Genomic DNA, 18,216 nt, shown 5'->3' with positions numbered 1-18,216 from the left:
CTGATCATCTCCTCAAACCCACTTATACTCATACTAATCACTTATCTTTATTAATATCCTTATAACATCCAAATTTCTAAATAATATCCTTGAAACTAAAATCATATCATTTTATCAAACATGTTATTATTTAGTTCTAAAACCTCAAAGCTCTTAGCTAGGAATTTGACAAGTTAATTCTACCTTTAGAATTCATTAATCAACCAAATTACAAATTTTCACCTCAAAATCCATATTATTCATTCCTTGATAAATCCTTATTAACTTAGTTTTTCTTCATTTCCAAGCTTCCTTAATCTTCTATATCTCTTATAGCTTCAATATAAACCCATAATTAAAGAAAATAAACAACTTAAAAGAAACTCACTTTACTCTCAAGAAGGCACGAACCAAGAGAAGAAGAAGGAAATGAACTAAGTGTCCAGAATTTTCCCTTCCTTATCCAATTAATATCTTAATATAAATTGATATAAAATCCATATACTGAAAAAGACTATCTTGCCTTTCTTCTCTTCCTTCTTTGCAATTAACTCCTAACACAAAATATCCAACCATTAGTCCTTGAACTTATCACTTATTCCAATTACACTACTAAATTTTAAATTCCTTACATTTCAATCATTGACCCGATGTTTGGGTTATTACACCTACATCTTTCATCCTTCACCATTTACCTTTCATCCTCTTTATTCCACAACACCCAACACTCTTCCAATACCTACAAACCATTTTAGCAACACATACAACCATTCAATTTCATTCTCATATATTTCAATTTCCTTCTTACAACAATTGCATGGGCAATTTTTGAGTTCTAAAAAAGAATTTGCGGTTTCTTATCTGAATCATGATTAGGCAACATTACATATGACTCGGGCGTCACAACCAAGATCATATCATTTACTTTTTAGTTTTATAAAAAGTTTTCTTCTTATCTTTCACTTTCATTTTTATTTTCTTTTAAACTTTCTAAATATGACTTATGTTATGCTTAGCTAATTTTTCAATAAGCCAAAGGTTGAAGCGATGACTCAATTGCAATCATGAGGATTGAAAAGCATCTAATACCTTCAGGTTACATTCTCGGTTTTCTTTAAAATTGGATTGGCAATCAACCTTTCCTCTAAAATCAAAATGCTTCATTCCAAAAGTACATGTTGGCTTGAACGTTGTTCTGATCTAAAGTTAGGAGGAAGGATTGAGTTATAGCACATTCGACTTCTAGTGAACACACTTAGCGGTAGTCCGCTAAGAGAAATAGAGATCATACTCAATTCTCATTTATGTGGCATAGTCTAAGTCAAGTTTTTCTAGATATTTAAATGGAGTTGGAATTAACGATGATAGTCGTAGTTAGTCCACAAAATTACTGAAATTCAAAGATTGATTTTGGATTGTCGGTTTATCATAGGGAAAAACAAGTTAAAGGGGTTGGGCCTTGTAAACTATAATCGGTATGAATCCGAAGTAAAAATATTATTCAATGATCTATGGGAATTGAGGCAAAGTAAAGCACGAGGCTGTTTTTACAATATCAAATTTTTATCTAAGTTTACTTTCTTCAATTTTCTTAGATTAAATATTTATTTTCCTTTTAATCTTTCAAACAAAATCCCTCATTCTTTCTACAATTTTCGCCTATCACCAAAATCAAAGTCTTCTGTATCAGCAATTTCCTTTGTCCCTGTGGATCGACCCTTACTCTCTCTACTATTATTTTATTTCTTTTATTGAGATTAAGGAATATTATTTGATAGTAAAACAATGCTTGTCACCCGATATCTTACTCGAGTTCATTACTAGGTAGCGACATGTTATTCGCTTTTACCACGCTTTCCCTCAATTCACCCTTGAATTGGAGGGACAATTATACGTTCACCATTCACTGACATTCTAGCAGTACGCAACTTCATTATTTCGTAATATGATTATTACATCATACCGCTTGTTGGTGCATCCTCTGCAGCAATCCTTCATTCTTAGGTATTTGCTACGTGTTTAACTGAAGATTCTTAGACGTATTACGCCTACTATTGTTACTTTGGTTGTAACACACTCCTATGAGTGTCTCTGGGCCTCTTTGGCCATTTACGTCCCCCACGGACAAAGTTCTACCGTTACGGACTATCCTTAGCTCTTACAAGACTTAAATAGGTCAATTTAAACCATCCAAAGTGATTAGTATCGATACTCTACTTGCAATATCGATACATTAGGATCAAGTATCAATACCCCTATGAGTATCGATACTAAAAATGGCTTTTACTGCTAAAAATAGGGCTCAATATCAGTGTTGTACACCCTGAGTATCAATACTTAAGTGGTAGTATCGATACTCTCCCAGCAGTATTGATACTCCCAGCCTAAAATCCTTAGATTTTGCCTCAATTCATCCAGTATCGATACTCGAACCTAAAAATATCTTATTTAGGCTCGAAAAACACCCAAAAAATCATTTCAAATATCTTCGTTTGGTTTCTAATCATTTGTTAAAGCTTTAAGAAGTTACTAGGGGTCTTAAAGTGTTATAAAAACACATGCTTAACATCAAATTTGTCGTCTATGGCATGAATCAAGTATGAAACCCTAAAATGCTCAACTACAAAAATCTTAGCAATTCTTCATATTTATGAAAGTCTTAACACTCCAAAGGATAAATACACTACCTTGATGTTTCAATACCAGAATGAAGCTCCTTTATCTAGCAAGCACCTTCCATCAAGACTTGGATGATAAAAACCCCACCTTTCTTGCAAAGAAAGAACTCAAACCTTTGAATCATAAAAATGATGTTGATTGAGGGATTTAAGATGAAAATGAAATTTAAAAGAGATAGGAAATGGCTCAAAGGACTTACCTTTGATTTATGAAGCTTGGAGGTAAAAAGAAGGGAAATGAGAAAGAAAAAAAGAAATAAGAAATAAAGAGAATAAGAAGATGATAAGATATAAAAACCTTCATCTTTTTAAAATTGGATAATCGCACTATAGATCATTCCTCGTCTTTCTACAATTCAAAAATCTCATTTTGATAGCTAATTGGGCCCAATTCCAACCCAATTAAGCCCAACGACTTTAATTAAGAATTTCACATGGTCCACTTACCTCTCGGGTAAACTCGAAACTACTAGCCCGAAATTTGGGGTGTTACAAGTTCCTTCTTTGAAAACAATTCCAAAGAGATTAAAATGTTTAATACACTTCCTTTAAGTTTGGTTCCCACTTCCTAAGAAATATAGACTTATGATGCACATGCCAGGTACCATTCTCTAGAACCTAGTACCTAGCAGTTGAATTAACGAATGAAAAAACAAATAGGTTCGAACCTACCATGCTAACTTTCACTTGAGAGGACTTCCTCCACATACGCTCGATGATCTTCTGAAGAGATCCTAAATTGGAAGTCAAATCAACAAATTGACCCACAAGCACATACCTCCATTCTGAAATTCCCTCCTCAAACACAGTACGAGGTGGCTTGACTACAAGTGAACCCTTAATCTCTGACGACTGAAAGAAATCGAGCTCCTTCTCATCTACCGTGGGAAACAGCTTCCTCCAGTCAATAGCTACCTAACCGAACATAACCCAGTAAAACGCACAAAAGGATAGAACCAACAAGAACAAAGAAAAAAATGAATCAAGAAGAAAAAATTGGCCTCGTCGTCAATCGCCATTAGACCACCTAATGTGCACCAAGAGAGAAGAATTAACGTGCGCCACTGAATTTGAATATAACTAAAATCATAAACGAATTATTACTCAAAATTTAAAACATATCAAAGTCAAAGAGCTTTCAATTTTAAAGTTAGAACGGGACGGTCAAAATACTGACCCACCCACACCGTGCCCAACATGTATATAGCAAGTAGCCAGAATCATATGTATGTGATTTTCCATTAGAACGAGAGAAAGATTCGATGCCAGAAAGTTAACCATCCATGCCATGCTTCAAAACGTGTGTATATAATATTAACTAAGTTGTTTCGATTATGAATTGACACTAATACTTTAAGAAATATCTGATGAGTTGCTGGCTACCTCTTTGAACATGAAAACGCTGTCGGTATGTTCTTCATGCTGGAAATGTCGAACCTCTCAATGAACCGCTGGTCAGACACCCTTGCTTTTGCAGCGGTAAAACGCTGGTACTCGTCAAAAAACGAAGACAGGCACCATCTCTGCAATTTTCTTAAGCTTCCCACGACACAACCAGTACGCTGCTGCATTATATATTTGAGCCAAATAATTTGGGTTCAAAAACATATTACACAGGCGGAAAAGCATAGAATGAAAATGTTACCTTTCCTCGTTTACAATGGATTAGCACCGGACGGTTCTTTACATATGGTATGGAAACATACAACACCAAATATAAGAAGATGATAAAGAAGAAAACTATAGGCTACAAGTAAAAATTACAATTAAATACCGAGGACGACATTCAATGCTTCCCGGATTGTTTCCTCCGGAATGTTTACAAAAGGTTCCTGTACAGAGTATCCATTATTAATTTCAAGGCATATGGCTCAACATATTTGGCCTAAATCACATCAGAAGAAGTATCGGTGAATATTCAGTCGAGTCGAGCGAAAAAAATTCAAGTTAGCTGAGTTTGCAAGAACCACCTTTATCATTCAAGTTATATTTGATTTTTTTCGGGTCGGTCGAGTTAAATAGATTAATTTGGATTTTTATTAAAATTCAAATAAATTATTTATAATATTATGGTATTGATCGGCTTCAATTTAAACTAAGACAATATTGATAGGAATATAAATGAGTTAAGGAATTGATGAGAAGTAGGAATTTACAAAGAGTTGTATTAAGAGGACTAAATAGAAAAAATATAAAGCTGATAGACCAAACTACAAAAAAAAAGAATTTTGTTGTCAAAAAGTGAATTGGCAGTTACATTGGTATCTAAGAGTGTTGAGGAGTGTTGAGGATCATATGGTTGATTTTTGTAAAAAAAAAATAGATCTAAAACCAAGTAGGAATTGAATAAATAAAAAATTTATAAATTAAAGATTTATATAACAAATAAGTATCTAAAATATATCATCTTTTTCATTTAAGTATCTAAAGTATTTTTTGGTCAAAATAAATATCTAAAGTATTTTTTGATCAAAATATATACATAAAATATTCAATTGTGTTTCATCTAAGTACGTATTCTTTAATTAATGTTACATGTTAACTTTTTTAGAAAAAAATTTGAATAGTTTAGGTACCTATTTTGACATAAAATACTTTCAGTACTTATTTCAACCAAAAACATACGTTTAGATATTTATTTTTAACAAAAAATACTTTATTAAATGAAAAATATGATATACATTATGTACTTGTTTGTGAAATAAGCCAAAATTAAATCAAAAATCAATCAAATTACTTAACAAAAAACTAAATAAATTGTACTAATTTTCGTTTTTTCAATTATTCGACCATCGCAAATTCAAGCTAGACGTTTTAGTTCAACACTCACAAGAAAGTGTAAGCAATCCACGGCCTGAATAAGAGCATTATATCCACAATTCTACTTTTTAGTTCAATCAATTGGTAAACCGTAAATTTCACAACTAAGAAGAAACAAGACTAGTAACAGCTCGAGCTAGGGTGATGATGCAAAGAAGGATGCTTCTTAGCTATCAATTTTAAATTCCCAAAGGATTCTATAATCTTATATTACGGTAAAGAACACAGTTCAGGGATCACAAATTCCATGGATATGGAGAAAATAGGACAGAATTATCAAAAATTAACATTTTGATTTTAGCTTAGGAAGAACCATTTTCGATGTCAATTGAGATATAATCATGGCAATCAATACCTTGAATCCATCGATACCGAATTGGAAAAGCTTGATTCCATTAGCCTTTAAAAACTTGTTGCTGGCTTCCGGATATGTAACACCCTCAGACCGATGCGGATATCCCGATCCGATCTGGAGTGTCACATTAGGGTCACCGTAGCGACCCATTGTAAAAATAGCAAAAAATTTAAAACTTTTATTAAAACATGTAACTCATAATTGCTTTATCATCATTCAGAAATAAAACATATTTTCAGACTCGTATATAAAACAAAATACAATCTACATGCCCCCTAATCACATGTATCATACTCTGAAAACAACGCCGGAAGAACTACCTTACTGATGTCGATAGCTGCACTGGTACAATTCTTTTAACCTGCAATGTTGAGTAATAGAGTGAGCTTCGGAAAGCTCAGTAATACAGAACTACCAGATGATGCTACATGACATGTAGATAAATGGAAAGCCATATAATTTTCCTTATTGAATCATACGTATACCAGTTTGCAAAATAATTTGGGGTTCCCTTAGAAGTTCATCGAGTAGAAGCCATGAATCTCAGTTCATAAGAAACCTTTCAAAGTATGACATTTTCAAGAGATCGAATAGGATGTCTAGTGTGTTCCAACAGTATAATAAAATCATAATAGGTACACTTATCAAATGATAGTTCAGTAAATCTCATAAAATCATAATGAAATTTAACTTTTGAAAATCATAGTTTAAACTCTTTTCTTGTACACCATCAGTAATTTCCAAAACTATTTTTCATATAGCTTACTCTAAGCACACAGCAAAAAGAAAGTCAACCCAAGGATAAGCTTTATAGCTTGTATCCTTAAGCCCGTAAGTCCAAGTCCATATAGCTTACCCTAAGCACACAGCAAGGGAAGCCAACCTAATGTATCTTGGGGCCCCAAGAGTCACATTAGGCCCATTCTGTTTATTAGCTTGATCAGAGCTATACTATTGTAATTCAATCCAAAAGTTCAATTGCACCGTGATACAAATTCCATAAATCATCACATTAAATTGGTGCATCAATAAAACAGTAACCAAAGAACTCAGTGTACCTCATATTAAAACCAATAAAATAGTTCAGTAATAATTAGGGAACACACTAGAGAATCCAAGTATTTTCAGAGGCCATTGTAGTTATCATTTTGGATAACATGAAACTTATGAAATTTGATCAAATTCCAGGAACAAGGTCCTATTGAGGAGAATCGATTACTAACCGATCTAGCCAGACATTTAAGGTTGATACATTAGAATCCCACTATATTTTCGTGTGCATTAGGAAAATGTTCAGGAACCTTTATACATAATAATTCTAAATTCAGATTTACTGCGAGTGATTCCATTACCCAACAATCAGGGGTATTCAGAAATATACTTTGAATTCATAGGATTTCATCCCAATTGAACCAAATGAGATATTCATAATCTTTTCCTTCTGCGTTACTTGTTTTTTTTTCAAACATGACCGAAGTGATTTTAGATGAAATATAGAATCGAAGATTCAAGTCATTTACAATCTACGACTATCGATCATATTATCAAACAACTCGAGTTACATAACTCTCAAACTGATGCATGTCAACAAGTCAATTCATTATCCTTCCAGTGTATTCACTCTTTAATACCATAATGCAGATCCATAGATCATCCCCATAATCATCACTGAATAAATCTTCCAACGGTCTTTATTTCATTTCCACGTTTCAACAATATCCGGAAATACTGACGTACTTGATCCATGGCTCATAACCCATAATGACAATTCATCATGTAAGTTCAATAGTGTTTCCAAACTCATCAAATCACCTATTTAATCCTTAGTCATTGATGTTACTTAGTTCGTTTGGTAAGCAAGTCTATCCCGATTACTTTAAAGTTTTCCAGAATAACGTTTCTGAATTTCAAATACCCGTTGTACTTCATTTCATTTCAATTTATTCATATAATAAAGTCATTCTGGTATTCGTGGTTGATTTGACTAACGAATACCCACTTATTAGTACTGTATGCGCTCTAGAGTTGAGCTGAGCCAAGTACTTCCAGAATTATCATCGATCCAAATTTGAGAAGATGAACAAACATTCAAGTGATACTTATATCATTCAGGTAATGATATAGTACTAACGTTGGTTGATCACTTAAGTTGCGTTCCACAACTTTTACTGGTAGCACAACATCAATGTTTATTTGGATTTCTTAATTAATCCAAGACATTTACTTATTCTAGGTCATAAGGGCATTTTGGTCATTTTGGTGCTCAACATTTTTCTATTCATTTCAAAGCTTTAGTATATCCATTCATTCCTGAGCTTGGTGACATTCTTGAGTCATTTTCATTCCAGGGGTAATTTGGTCATTTTATAATTCTAGAATATTTCAATCATTTCCTTCCATCCGGTCTTATTATTTAATTCAATCTTATCATTTACTTCAGTCCTTTCGAACAATTCTGTCAGCAAAATACCTCCGATAAATTACTCTTCAAGTATTTACTCCTTATTCGAATATTTTCGGGTCAAGTGTCTTCTCAGATTTTACAAACGGAATATTATAAATTTTTCTGTACAAAGACAGGATCTTAACAATTAAATTCGTACTTAATCGAGTTAAGTACAAATCCTCAAAGTACTTTCTCATTCAGGGTTAATTCAGACTATTTTATCTCTCAAGGGCATTTTCGTAATTTCTTAACTAGATAATTTCAATATTAGCTCTTAACGAAAATAATTATAATTTAGAGATCATATGATCAATTGCTTTCCCGAACATTCTCTTATCTTGAAATAATTCCTTAATAGAATTCTAATATCTTGCACAAACCCTCTTGGTTTTAAAAACCGGTTATTCACATTTCCTATATAAAACTAGCATTTCTTATGCACATAAGTAGTTTTATCAGATCAATATGTCTTTTCAGATTTACTAATCAACTTACAGGGACAATTCTTATCATTTTCCTACATAAGGGTAATTTCGTAATTTTACCATATCGGAGTATTCTCATAATTTTTTCATCCAAGTACCTTTAACATTTAACCCTTGATGATATAAAATATAAGTTACAAATCCAGAGCTGATTTCTTTATCACCAATCACAAACTTGTAATTTAATTCTAACAATTATCAATCTCTTATCTTAGTCATTCGATCCGTATTCAGTTGTAGAATTTCTACCACATTCATATCAAGTGTATAAATTATTCAACTCCACAAAAGTGATCAACATTATCTTATTCATGCATTTACCGATATCAACATGTTCCATAAAGCATAAAGAGGTAGTAAAGTATTACCTCGATTTTTCATGCCATTTAAATTCCATTCGAATGCCCTCGATCTTTGATTCAACTTCCAATAATTTCCTCTCGATCCAGACCATTAAAATTACTAACTCGTATCCAAATAATTTTCCTCGCCATAAAAATAGCTTATTAGAATTGAAATAATAATTTGGAAACCCAACTGATAAAATTGAAAACTAATTGTGCCATCAAAATATTTAATTACCCAATTTAGTGACTAAATTGATAGTATAGAAATTATCATGTCATAACTATAACCACTTGAAAACTAAGAGACAAGGTAAAAATCTTACCAAACTTGGATGGCACACATTGAAATTTTCTCATTCTCATTTTGTTAAAAACCTCCAAAACCACGTGCCCTGTACCAAATCTTTATTTCCTCGTTTATTTTATTTCTTTTAAATTCTCCCCAACCGAAAGCTCTGTAGGAAGACGACGAAGCTTCATCGACCATTACTCAAAACGCCGATGACCACCGTGTCGACCGTCATCGATGGTTGCCAACCAAAACCTAAGTTACACCGTTCGAAGTGCCTTGGTCTCCTCTCCATGAATATGTCTTCTGTTCGTCGAGAATATTTATAAATAAATACAGATCTACCAAAAATGTTTCAGATCCGAGGCTCTCCATGTTCCCTTCCAGTTCGCTTGTCTCCATTTGAATTTGAAGCAGAAACCATGGCTGCCTCGCATGCCATCTAATTTACTTTGGACCCCTTGACCGGTTCTGAATTAAGGAAGCTCCAAGGGGGCGGCAGACTTAGCTACGACAGATTGACGTTGGCTAGAGACCCTCTATAGCTTCCCTTTTTTATGCCTCGTTTGTGATATAGGATTAACCTATTTATTCTTTCACTGTCGGTGTTGTGCTATCTTCATTTCCAGCGGTAGTCGTAACATTCATAAATGGTTCTTTATCATCGGTGTAATGCTTGAACAACAATTTCTGGTTCTGCTGGTGTTGCTTTTACCTCTGTTGAGTTCCGAAGATGATGAAAAAAAAGTAGCAGCAGCGACAGCAGCATGTTCAGGCAAATCAAGAAATTTTTGAAGCTGGTCTAAAGTCCATGAAACATCCATATTTCCCTATATGTGATTAAGCGAAGCTGTGGACTGCGGATAAAAAAAAAGAATCGACTGGTGGCAAAGATGCTAGACCCCTTGATGACTGAGAAGTGAATGTGGGATTTTGAGAACATTGAATATGTGCTAGAGCCGAGAGATGCACATCACCAGTGGCTATGGAAGGGGATGAAGACGAACTCCAAAGGGTTCCCTTCTAGGGAGCCAATGAAGATTCTTCAAGTGATACTGTGTTTTTCATCACCTCCCTTCCCGAGGAAACTTGGAAATGGGTTGAAATCTCCTTTATAAAAAAATCCAAAATATCTTTAAAGTATGTGGTTCTCAATTTTTCATATTATAAAAATAATAATAATTGCAGTAGTTGAACAACTCTTTTCACTTGTGGTTATTCATTTTTCATATTTTAAACTTAAGAATTCTAACCCCATATTGGGGTGTGACAATTCTCTCATCCTTAAAAGGATTTCGTCCTCGAAATTCATTCATGTCACATAATTGCAGTAATGAAATTTCAATCAATTCTATCATATCTTCTAGTAGCTTTTACAAAAGTATTGGTCATCTATTAATCTTTAACTTGATGATTATACATTTTCTTCAGAACTCTCCCTGATTCCAATAAAATAACCATAACAAATTTATCATTGTGGAATAATTCAGCCTTGGTTACGAGAATAAGCTCATAGAGCGATAACATATCTCAATTTCATTTCTGAAGTTCGATCGAAATTTCTCAGATGAATAACTCTCACATGGCTCATGAGGTACTTTATAGGGTTTAGACATATGTTGATGGTATTCTTTTTTTGTACAAGTATAGCTTTAACAGATAGAAACTTCGGTTTACTCATTACAGATAGAAACTCAGCCTTAGAATTCTAGCTCAGAGAAGTACGACTGTAGTCTAAGGGCATGTACTGATTAGACATATTTTGACATTCGATCGGGCGGTCTAACTTGAAAATGTTGACTCAAACCTGGCTCTGATACCACTAAATGTAACCCCCTCAGACCGATGCAGATATCCCGATCCGATCTGGAGTGTCACATTAGGGTCACCGTAGTGACCCATTGTAAAAATAGCAAAACATTTAAAACTTTTATTAAAACATGTAACTCATAATTGCTTTATCAGCATTCAGAAATAAAACATATTTTCAGACTCGTATATAAAACAAAATACAATCTACATGCCCCCTAATCACATGTATCATACTCTGAAAACAAACGCCGGAAGAACTACCTTATTGATGTCGATAGCTGTACTGGTACAATTCTTTTAACCTGCAATGTTGAGTAATAGAGTGAGCTTCGGAAAGCTCAGTAATACAGAACTACCAGATGATGCTACATGACATGTAGATAAATGGAAAGCCATATAATTTTCCTTATTGAATCATACGTATACCAGTTTGTAGAAAAATTTGGGGTTCCCTTAGAAGTTCATCGAGTAGAAGCCATAAATCTCAGTTCATAAGAAACCTTTCAAAGTATGACATTTTCAGGAGATCGAATAGGATGTCTAGTGTGTTCCAACAGTATAATAAAATCATAATAGGTACACTTATCAAATGATAGTTTAGTAAATCTCATAAAATCATAATGAAATTTAACTTTTGAAAATCATAGTTTAAACTCTTTTCTTGTACACCATCAGTAATTTCCAAAACTATTTTCCATATAGCTTACTCAGAGCACATAGCAAAAAGAAAGCCAACCTAAGGATAAGCTTTATAGCTTGTATCCTTAAGCCCGTAAGTCCAAGTCCATATAATAGAGTGAGCTTCGGAAAGCTCAGTAATACAGAACTACCTGATGATGCTAAAGGACATGCAGATAAATGGTAAGTCATAATTTTCTTATTGAATCAGACATATACAAATTTTCAGAATAATCTGAGGTTCCACTGGTAGTTCATCGAATAGAATCCATGAATATCTCAGATCATAGGAAGCATTCATAGTATCACGTTTTTAGGATATCGAATAGGATGTCTAGTGTGTTCCAATAATACAATAAAATCATAATAGTTACAATAAACAAATCATAGTCCAGTAAATCTCATAAATTCATAAAAGAGTTTAACTTTTGAAAATCATAGTTTAAACTCTTTAATACCATAATGCAGATCCATAGATCATCCCCATAATCATCACTGAATAAATCTTCCAACGGTCTTTATTTCATTTTCACGTTTCAACAATATCAGGAAATACTGACGTACTTGATCCATGGCTCATAACCCATAATGGCAATTCATCATGTAAGTTCAAAAGTGTTTTCAAACTCATCAAATCACCTATTTAATCCTTAGTCATTGATGTTACTTAGTTCGTTTGGTAAGCAAGTCTATCTCGATTACTTTAAAGTTTTCCAGAATAATTCAGACGTTTCTGAATTTCAAATACCTGTTGTACTTCATTTCATTTCAATTTATTCATATAATAAAGTCATTCTGGTATTCGTGGTTGATTTGACTAACGAATACCCACTTATTAGTACTGTATGCGCTCTAGAGTTGAGCTGAGCCAAGTACTTCCAGAATTATCATCGATCCAAATTTGAGAAGATGAACAAACATTCAAGTGATACTTATATCATTCAGGTAATGATATAGTACTAACGTTGGTTGATCACTTAAGTTGCGTTCCACAACTTTTACTGGTAACACAACATCCATGTTTTTTTGGATTTCTTAATTAATCCAAGACATTTACTTATTCTAGGTCATAAGGGCATTTTGGTCATTTTGGTGCTCAACATTTTTCTATTCATTTCAAAGCTTTAGTATATCCATTCATTCCTGAGCTTGGTGACATTCTTGAGTCATTTCTATTCCAGGGGTAATTTGGTCATTTTATAATTCTAGAATATTTCAATCATTTCCTTTCATCCGGTCTTATTATTTAATTCAATCTTATCATTTACTTCTGTCCTTTCGAACAATTCTGTCAGCAGAATACCTTCGATAAATTACTCTTCAAGTATTTACTCTTTATTCGAATATTTTCGGGTCAAGTGTCTTCTCAGATTTTACAAACTGAATATTATAAATTTTTCTGTACAAATACAGGATCTTAACAATTAAATTCGTACTTAATCAAGTTAAGTACAAATCCTCAAAGTACTTTCTCATTCAGGGTCAATTCAGACTATTTTATCTCTCAATGGCATTTTCATAATTTCTTAACCAGATAATTTCAATATTAGCTCTTAACGAAAATAATTATAATTTAGAGATCCTATGATCAATTGCTTTTCCGAACATTCTCTTATCTTGAAATAATTCCTTAATAGAATTCTAATATCTTGCACAAACCCTCTTGGTTTTAAAAACCGGTTATTCACATTTTCTATACAAAACTAGCATTTCTTATGCACATAAGTAGTTTTATCAGATTAATATGTCTTTTCAGATTTACTAATCAACTTCCAGGGACAATTCTTATCATTTTCCAACATAAGGGTAATTTCGTAATTTTACCATATCGGAGTATTCTCATAATTTTTTCATCCAAGTACCTTTAACATTTAACCCTTGATGATATAAAATATAAACTACAAATCCAGAGCTGATTTCTTTATCACCAATCACAAACTTGTAATTTAATTCTAACAATTATCAATATCTTATCTTAGTCATTCGATCCGTATTTAGTTGTAGAATTTCTACCACATTCATATCAAGTGTATAAATTATTCAACTCCACAAAAGTGATCAACATTATCTTATTCATGCATTTACCGATATCAACATGTTCCATAAAGCATAAAGAGGTAGTAAAGTATTACCTCGATTTTTCATGCCATACTGGTCGACCATTTAAATTCCATTCGAATGCCCTCGATCTTTGATTCAACTTCCAATAATTTCCTCTCGATCCAGACCATCAAAATTATTAACTCGTATCCAAATAATTTTTCTCGCCATAAAAAATAGCTTATTAGAATTGAAATAATAATTTGAAAACCCAACTGATAAAATTGAAAACTAATTGTGCCATCAAAATATTTAATTACCCAATTTAGTGATTAAATTGATAGTATAGAAACTATCATGTCATAACTATAACCACTTGAAAACTAAGAGACAAGGTAAAAATCTTACCAAACTTGGATGGCTCACCTTGAAATTTTCTCATTCTCATTTTGTTAAAAACCTCCAAAACCACGTGCCCTGTACCAAATCTTTATTTCCTCGTTTATTTTATTTCTTTTAAATTCTCCCCAACCGAAAGCTCTGTAGGAAGACGACGAAGCTTCATCGACCATTACTCAAAACGCCGATGACCACCGTGTTGACCGTCATCGATGGTTGCCAACCAAAACCTAAGTTACACCGTTCGAAGTGCCTTGGTCTCCTCTCCATGAATATATCATCTGTTCGTCGAGAATATTTATAAATAAATGCAGATCTACCAAAAATGTTTCAGATCCGAGGCTCTCCATGTTCCCTTCCGGTTCGCTTGTCTCCATTTGAATTTGAAGCAGAAACCATGGCTGCCTTGCATGCCATCTAATTTACTTTGGACCCTTTGACCGGTTCTGAATTAAGGAAGCTCCAAGGGGGCGGCAGACTTAGCTACGACAGATTGACGTTGGCTAGAGACCCTCTATAGCTTCCCTTTCTGATGCCTCGTTTGTGATATAGGATTAACCTATTTATTCTTTCACTGTCGGTGTTGTGCTATCTTCATTTCCAGCGGTAGTCGTAACATTCATAAATGGTTCTTTGTAATCGGTGTAATGCTGGAACAACAATTTTTGGTTCTGCTGGTGTTGCTTTTACCTCTGTTGAGTTCCGAAGATGATGAAAAAAAAAGTAGCAGCAGCGACAGCAGCATGTTCAGGCAAATCAAGAAATTTTTGAACTCAGGGCAAAGATTTCTAGACGGAAAAAGCGAGCATAAAAATGTAATTTAAATTTTATAATTAATGAAATTTACGTTGTCGATAGCCATAGCCACGCAAATCGGCAAGTTTGAGTGACTCACGTAATAGAACGGTGCCCTAGAGCTTGCAAGAACCTGAAATTATCGGAATCAGGGAAACCAGACCTAAAAACTCCATTATCAACCATGGCGAAATTCAGAGGTATGAACAGCTCCTCTCCGTCGATCTTGCTATCTTCAACGGTGACAGGAAAATTAGGCGGCAGCGAGTGACCGTCAACCGCCTCGCAAGTCTTTTCCTCAAATCCTTCCACTTTTTCGCGACAATTTTTTTTTTAAAAAAAAAAGGGGTAAACCGGGGGGATGAAATCTCGATGGATCTTTTGGGGAGAGAAGATGGAAGAATTTTTCAAGAGTGAATCTACAGGAAAGAACTTTGATTCATGAATCTTTGGGGTTTTTTTTTTCTCTTGAATTACGAGGTAATAATATAATGAATAAGAGGGATCCAAACGGATGGGACGATTAGTCACACTACTCAAGTGCCCTTATTCCTTTTCGTTTTAAACTTAATTATAACGGCTGAATTTTCCCGATAATGCAGTGGAAATTTTTATTTCCCAAAATAATGTATTGCAATAATTATTTCATGAAATGAGGTGAATGTTAGGAGACCATGGCTAAAACGCCATGTGTTCCCAGCGTCCAAAACCGGAGATGTCATGTGGCGTCATGGGGTTCCATGGGGAGCAATGCGTCTCCCCCTAGTACTCTGCATCCATATTTCACGTGAAAGCTAGAGCGCCTCTGGGATCAATGTATGCAAACCCAATTTCACATGAAAGCTGAAGAATGGTGTCAATTTTGTATGACTAAAGCTGCATATGGCAACAATAATTTTGCTTGTTTAAAGCTGCATATGGCAACAATAATTTTGCTTGTTTGAAGCTGCATATGGTAGTAATAAATGGCACCAAACAAAATAATTTTGTGTTGGTGGAATCGGGGGATGATTTCAAGTTTATATATATGTGATAGTTGGGAGAATTTAAACACACACTCTGAAGAGAACAAGGAAGAAGGAACAAGGAAGAAGGAACAAGGAACAAGGAACAAGGAACAAGGAACAAGGAACAAGGAACAAGGAACAAGGAACAAGGAACAAGGAACAAGGAAGAAGGAAGAAGGAAGAAGGAAGAAGGAAGAAGGAAGAAGGAAGAAAAAAGAAGAAAAAGGTAAATTTTATATTTCGATTGATTTTTTAAATTAATTAGTTAGTTTATATTACTTTTAGATTAAATTATTTTTGTTTAAATTAATATAATGTTTAGATTAAAAAGTTATTATTTTATTAAAGATTCGGATAAATGGTAGAAGAAAATAAACTGTTTTTCTGGATGTTCATCATATTTCTAGCACTTTGGGAGTGTAAACACGTCATTTCGTCCCACTTTGTGTTATGTGATTTATATCATATACACATTATATATTACATATTTATAATATATATACATTGTATAGTTATATATTATATTTATGTTTCTATTATATAGTATGGAGCATATATTTATTTTTATTATATGTTTTGTACCAGGTCCAATATTATAATGTTAGGCCCAAAGCCATTACAAAGTTGCCAACCCATTACACACCAAACCCAACAAGCGGTCCAACCCGACAGTAGCTCCGACCCGAGACCCGATTCAGACCCGAACCGGTCCAAGTTGTAACCTGAATTCAGCTAGGGTTTTAAAACCCTAATTTTCCACCCTCTTCAGTGTTGCACGGTCCATTTGCCAAGGGGAACCGCTGGTCAAGAGTCCATCCCCAAGTTTTCCGACTTCATGATTTCGTGGGGCACCAAAAAACAACAAACAAGCAGTCTTTTAGTCCGAGTAAAACTCTAAGAAAATCCAAACTAAAACTAGCAACCCTAGAGATTATAAATACACGTAAAGGACACGAGAAATCATACAAGGAAAAATTTAGAAAAATACTAGAGAAAATACAAGAAAGCCGAGCATTTGTAAAAGATTCGAAGTGAAATCAAAGGGTAAAATTTCTCACTTTTTTTTATTTTTGTGTTTGCATGTGGGTTGTCATTTTTTCTCTTCGTATTTGACTCGAAAAAAACCAAAAATAGTTAATCAACCGATGACAGGGGAGTGCTTTTCGAGATCTTTCTCCTCAGATCTAGCTCTCCCCGAGGCTTGTTTTTGAAAACCAACGAGACTTTTGAAACAAGGATACAAAGATCTATTGAAATGTTTAAAAAAAATTTGTCGCCGATCAACGACGGCCAGCAAGGCGCCGATCGACCCGTGACCCGATCTGACCTCCCTAAGATCCGCGTATTTTCGATTAAAAGGGGTTAATCTCAATTATGGTCCCTCTTTTTCTTTTTAAAGTTTATTTTGCCCCTAAACTGAATTTTAAGCTCGGCTTTCCTTTTAAATTGACCACCTAATTTGTTTTTCTTTTGATTTGGTCCTTTTCTGAATTTAATTCACGATTTAATTATTTTTATTTATTTTTTTATTTTCTATTTTCTATTTTTTGGTTTTTTGTTTCTTTTATTTTATTCTATTTAATTCCATTATTTTATTTATTTTTATTTTTATTTTCCTTGTTTTATTTTTATTTTATGTTTATTTATTTTTTTATTTTTTTACTTTATTTTACTTTATTTATTTTATTGCTTTTTTTTGGAAATTAGTCTTTTATTATTTTATTATTTTTTTTATTTTATCTATTTTTTAAGGTTTATGTTTTTTATTTTATATATATATATATATATATATATATATGGATTGTTAGTTTACTTCAGAATGATTAAGCGTTGAATGATTCAAATGCTAAATGATTCAGAGGCTCTGTATGAATTAGCTCTGAATGTGACATGATGTTTGATAATGACTCTGAATTATTCAGAATGTACTTCTGTGCTGAATCATTCAGCATTGTTTGCTGAATCAGTCAGCACTGAATCATTCAGATGTGCGAAACAAACGCGAATGGTTTCATTAAGAGGCAAACAAACAGCCCTTTAGACTTTTTTTCTTCCATTACATTTTTTATGTGTTGTGTGTTTTAAT

At 33.5% G+C, this 18,216-nt stretch overlaps 1 protein-coding gene across 1 annotated transcript; it reads right to left on the bottom strand.

Moving 5' to 3' along the window:
• Positions 1–4,036: 4,036 nt before the first annotated feature.
• On the bottom strand, positions 4,037–15,438 carry LOC120156217 (tyrosine-protein phosphatase DSP1-like; the record flags this gene model as incomplete). The annotated part of the gene is made up of 6 exons (XM_039167608.1): positions 4,037–4,222; positions 4,303–4,346; positions 4,432–4,489; positions 5,833–5,910; positions 15,101–15,116; positions 15,224–15,438. Coding segments are annotated over 6 exons (597 nt in total), but the record flags the coding sequence as incomplete, so codon positions are not given.
• Between the last annotated feature and the right edge of the window lie 2,778 nt (positions 15,439–18,216).

This window comes from Hibiscus syriacus, unplaced genomic scaffold (genome assembly GCF_006381635.1).
Source record: "Hibiscus syriacus cultivar Baekdansim isolate YM2019G1 unplaced genomic scaffold, ASM638163v2 tig00111213_pilon, whole genome shotgun sequence".
Lineage (NCBI taxonomy): Eukaryota > Viridiplantae > Streptophyta > Magnoliopsida > Malvales > Malvaceae > Hibiscus > Hibiscus syriacus.
Note: the sequence above shows the minus strand (reverse complement) of the source record. Positions and strands in the feature narration are given on the sequence as shown.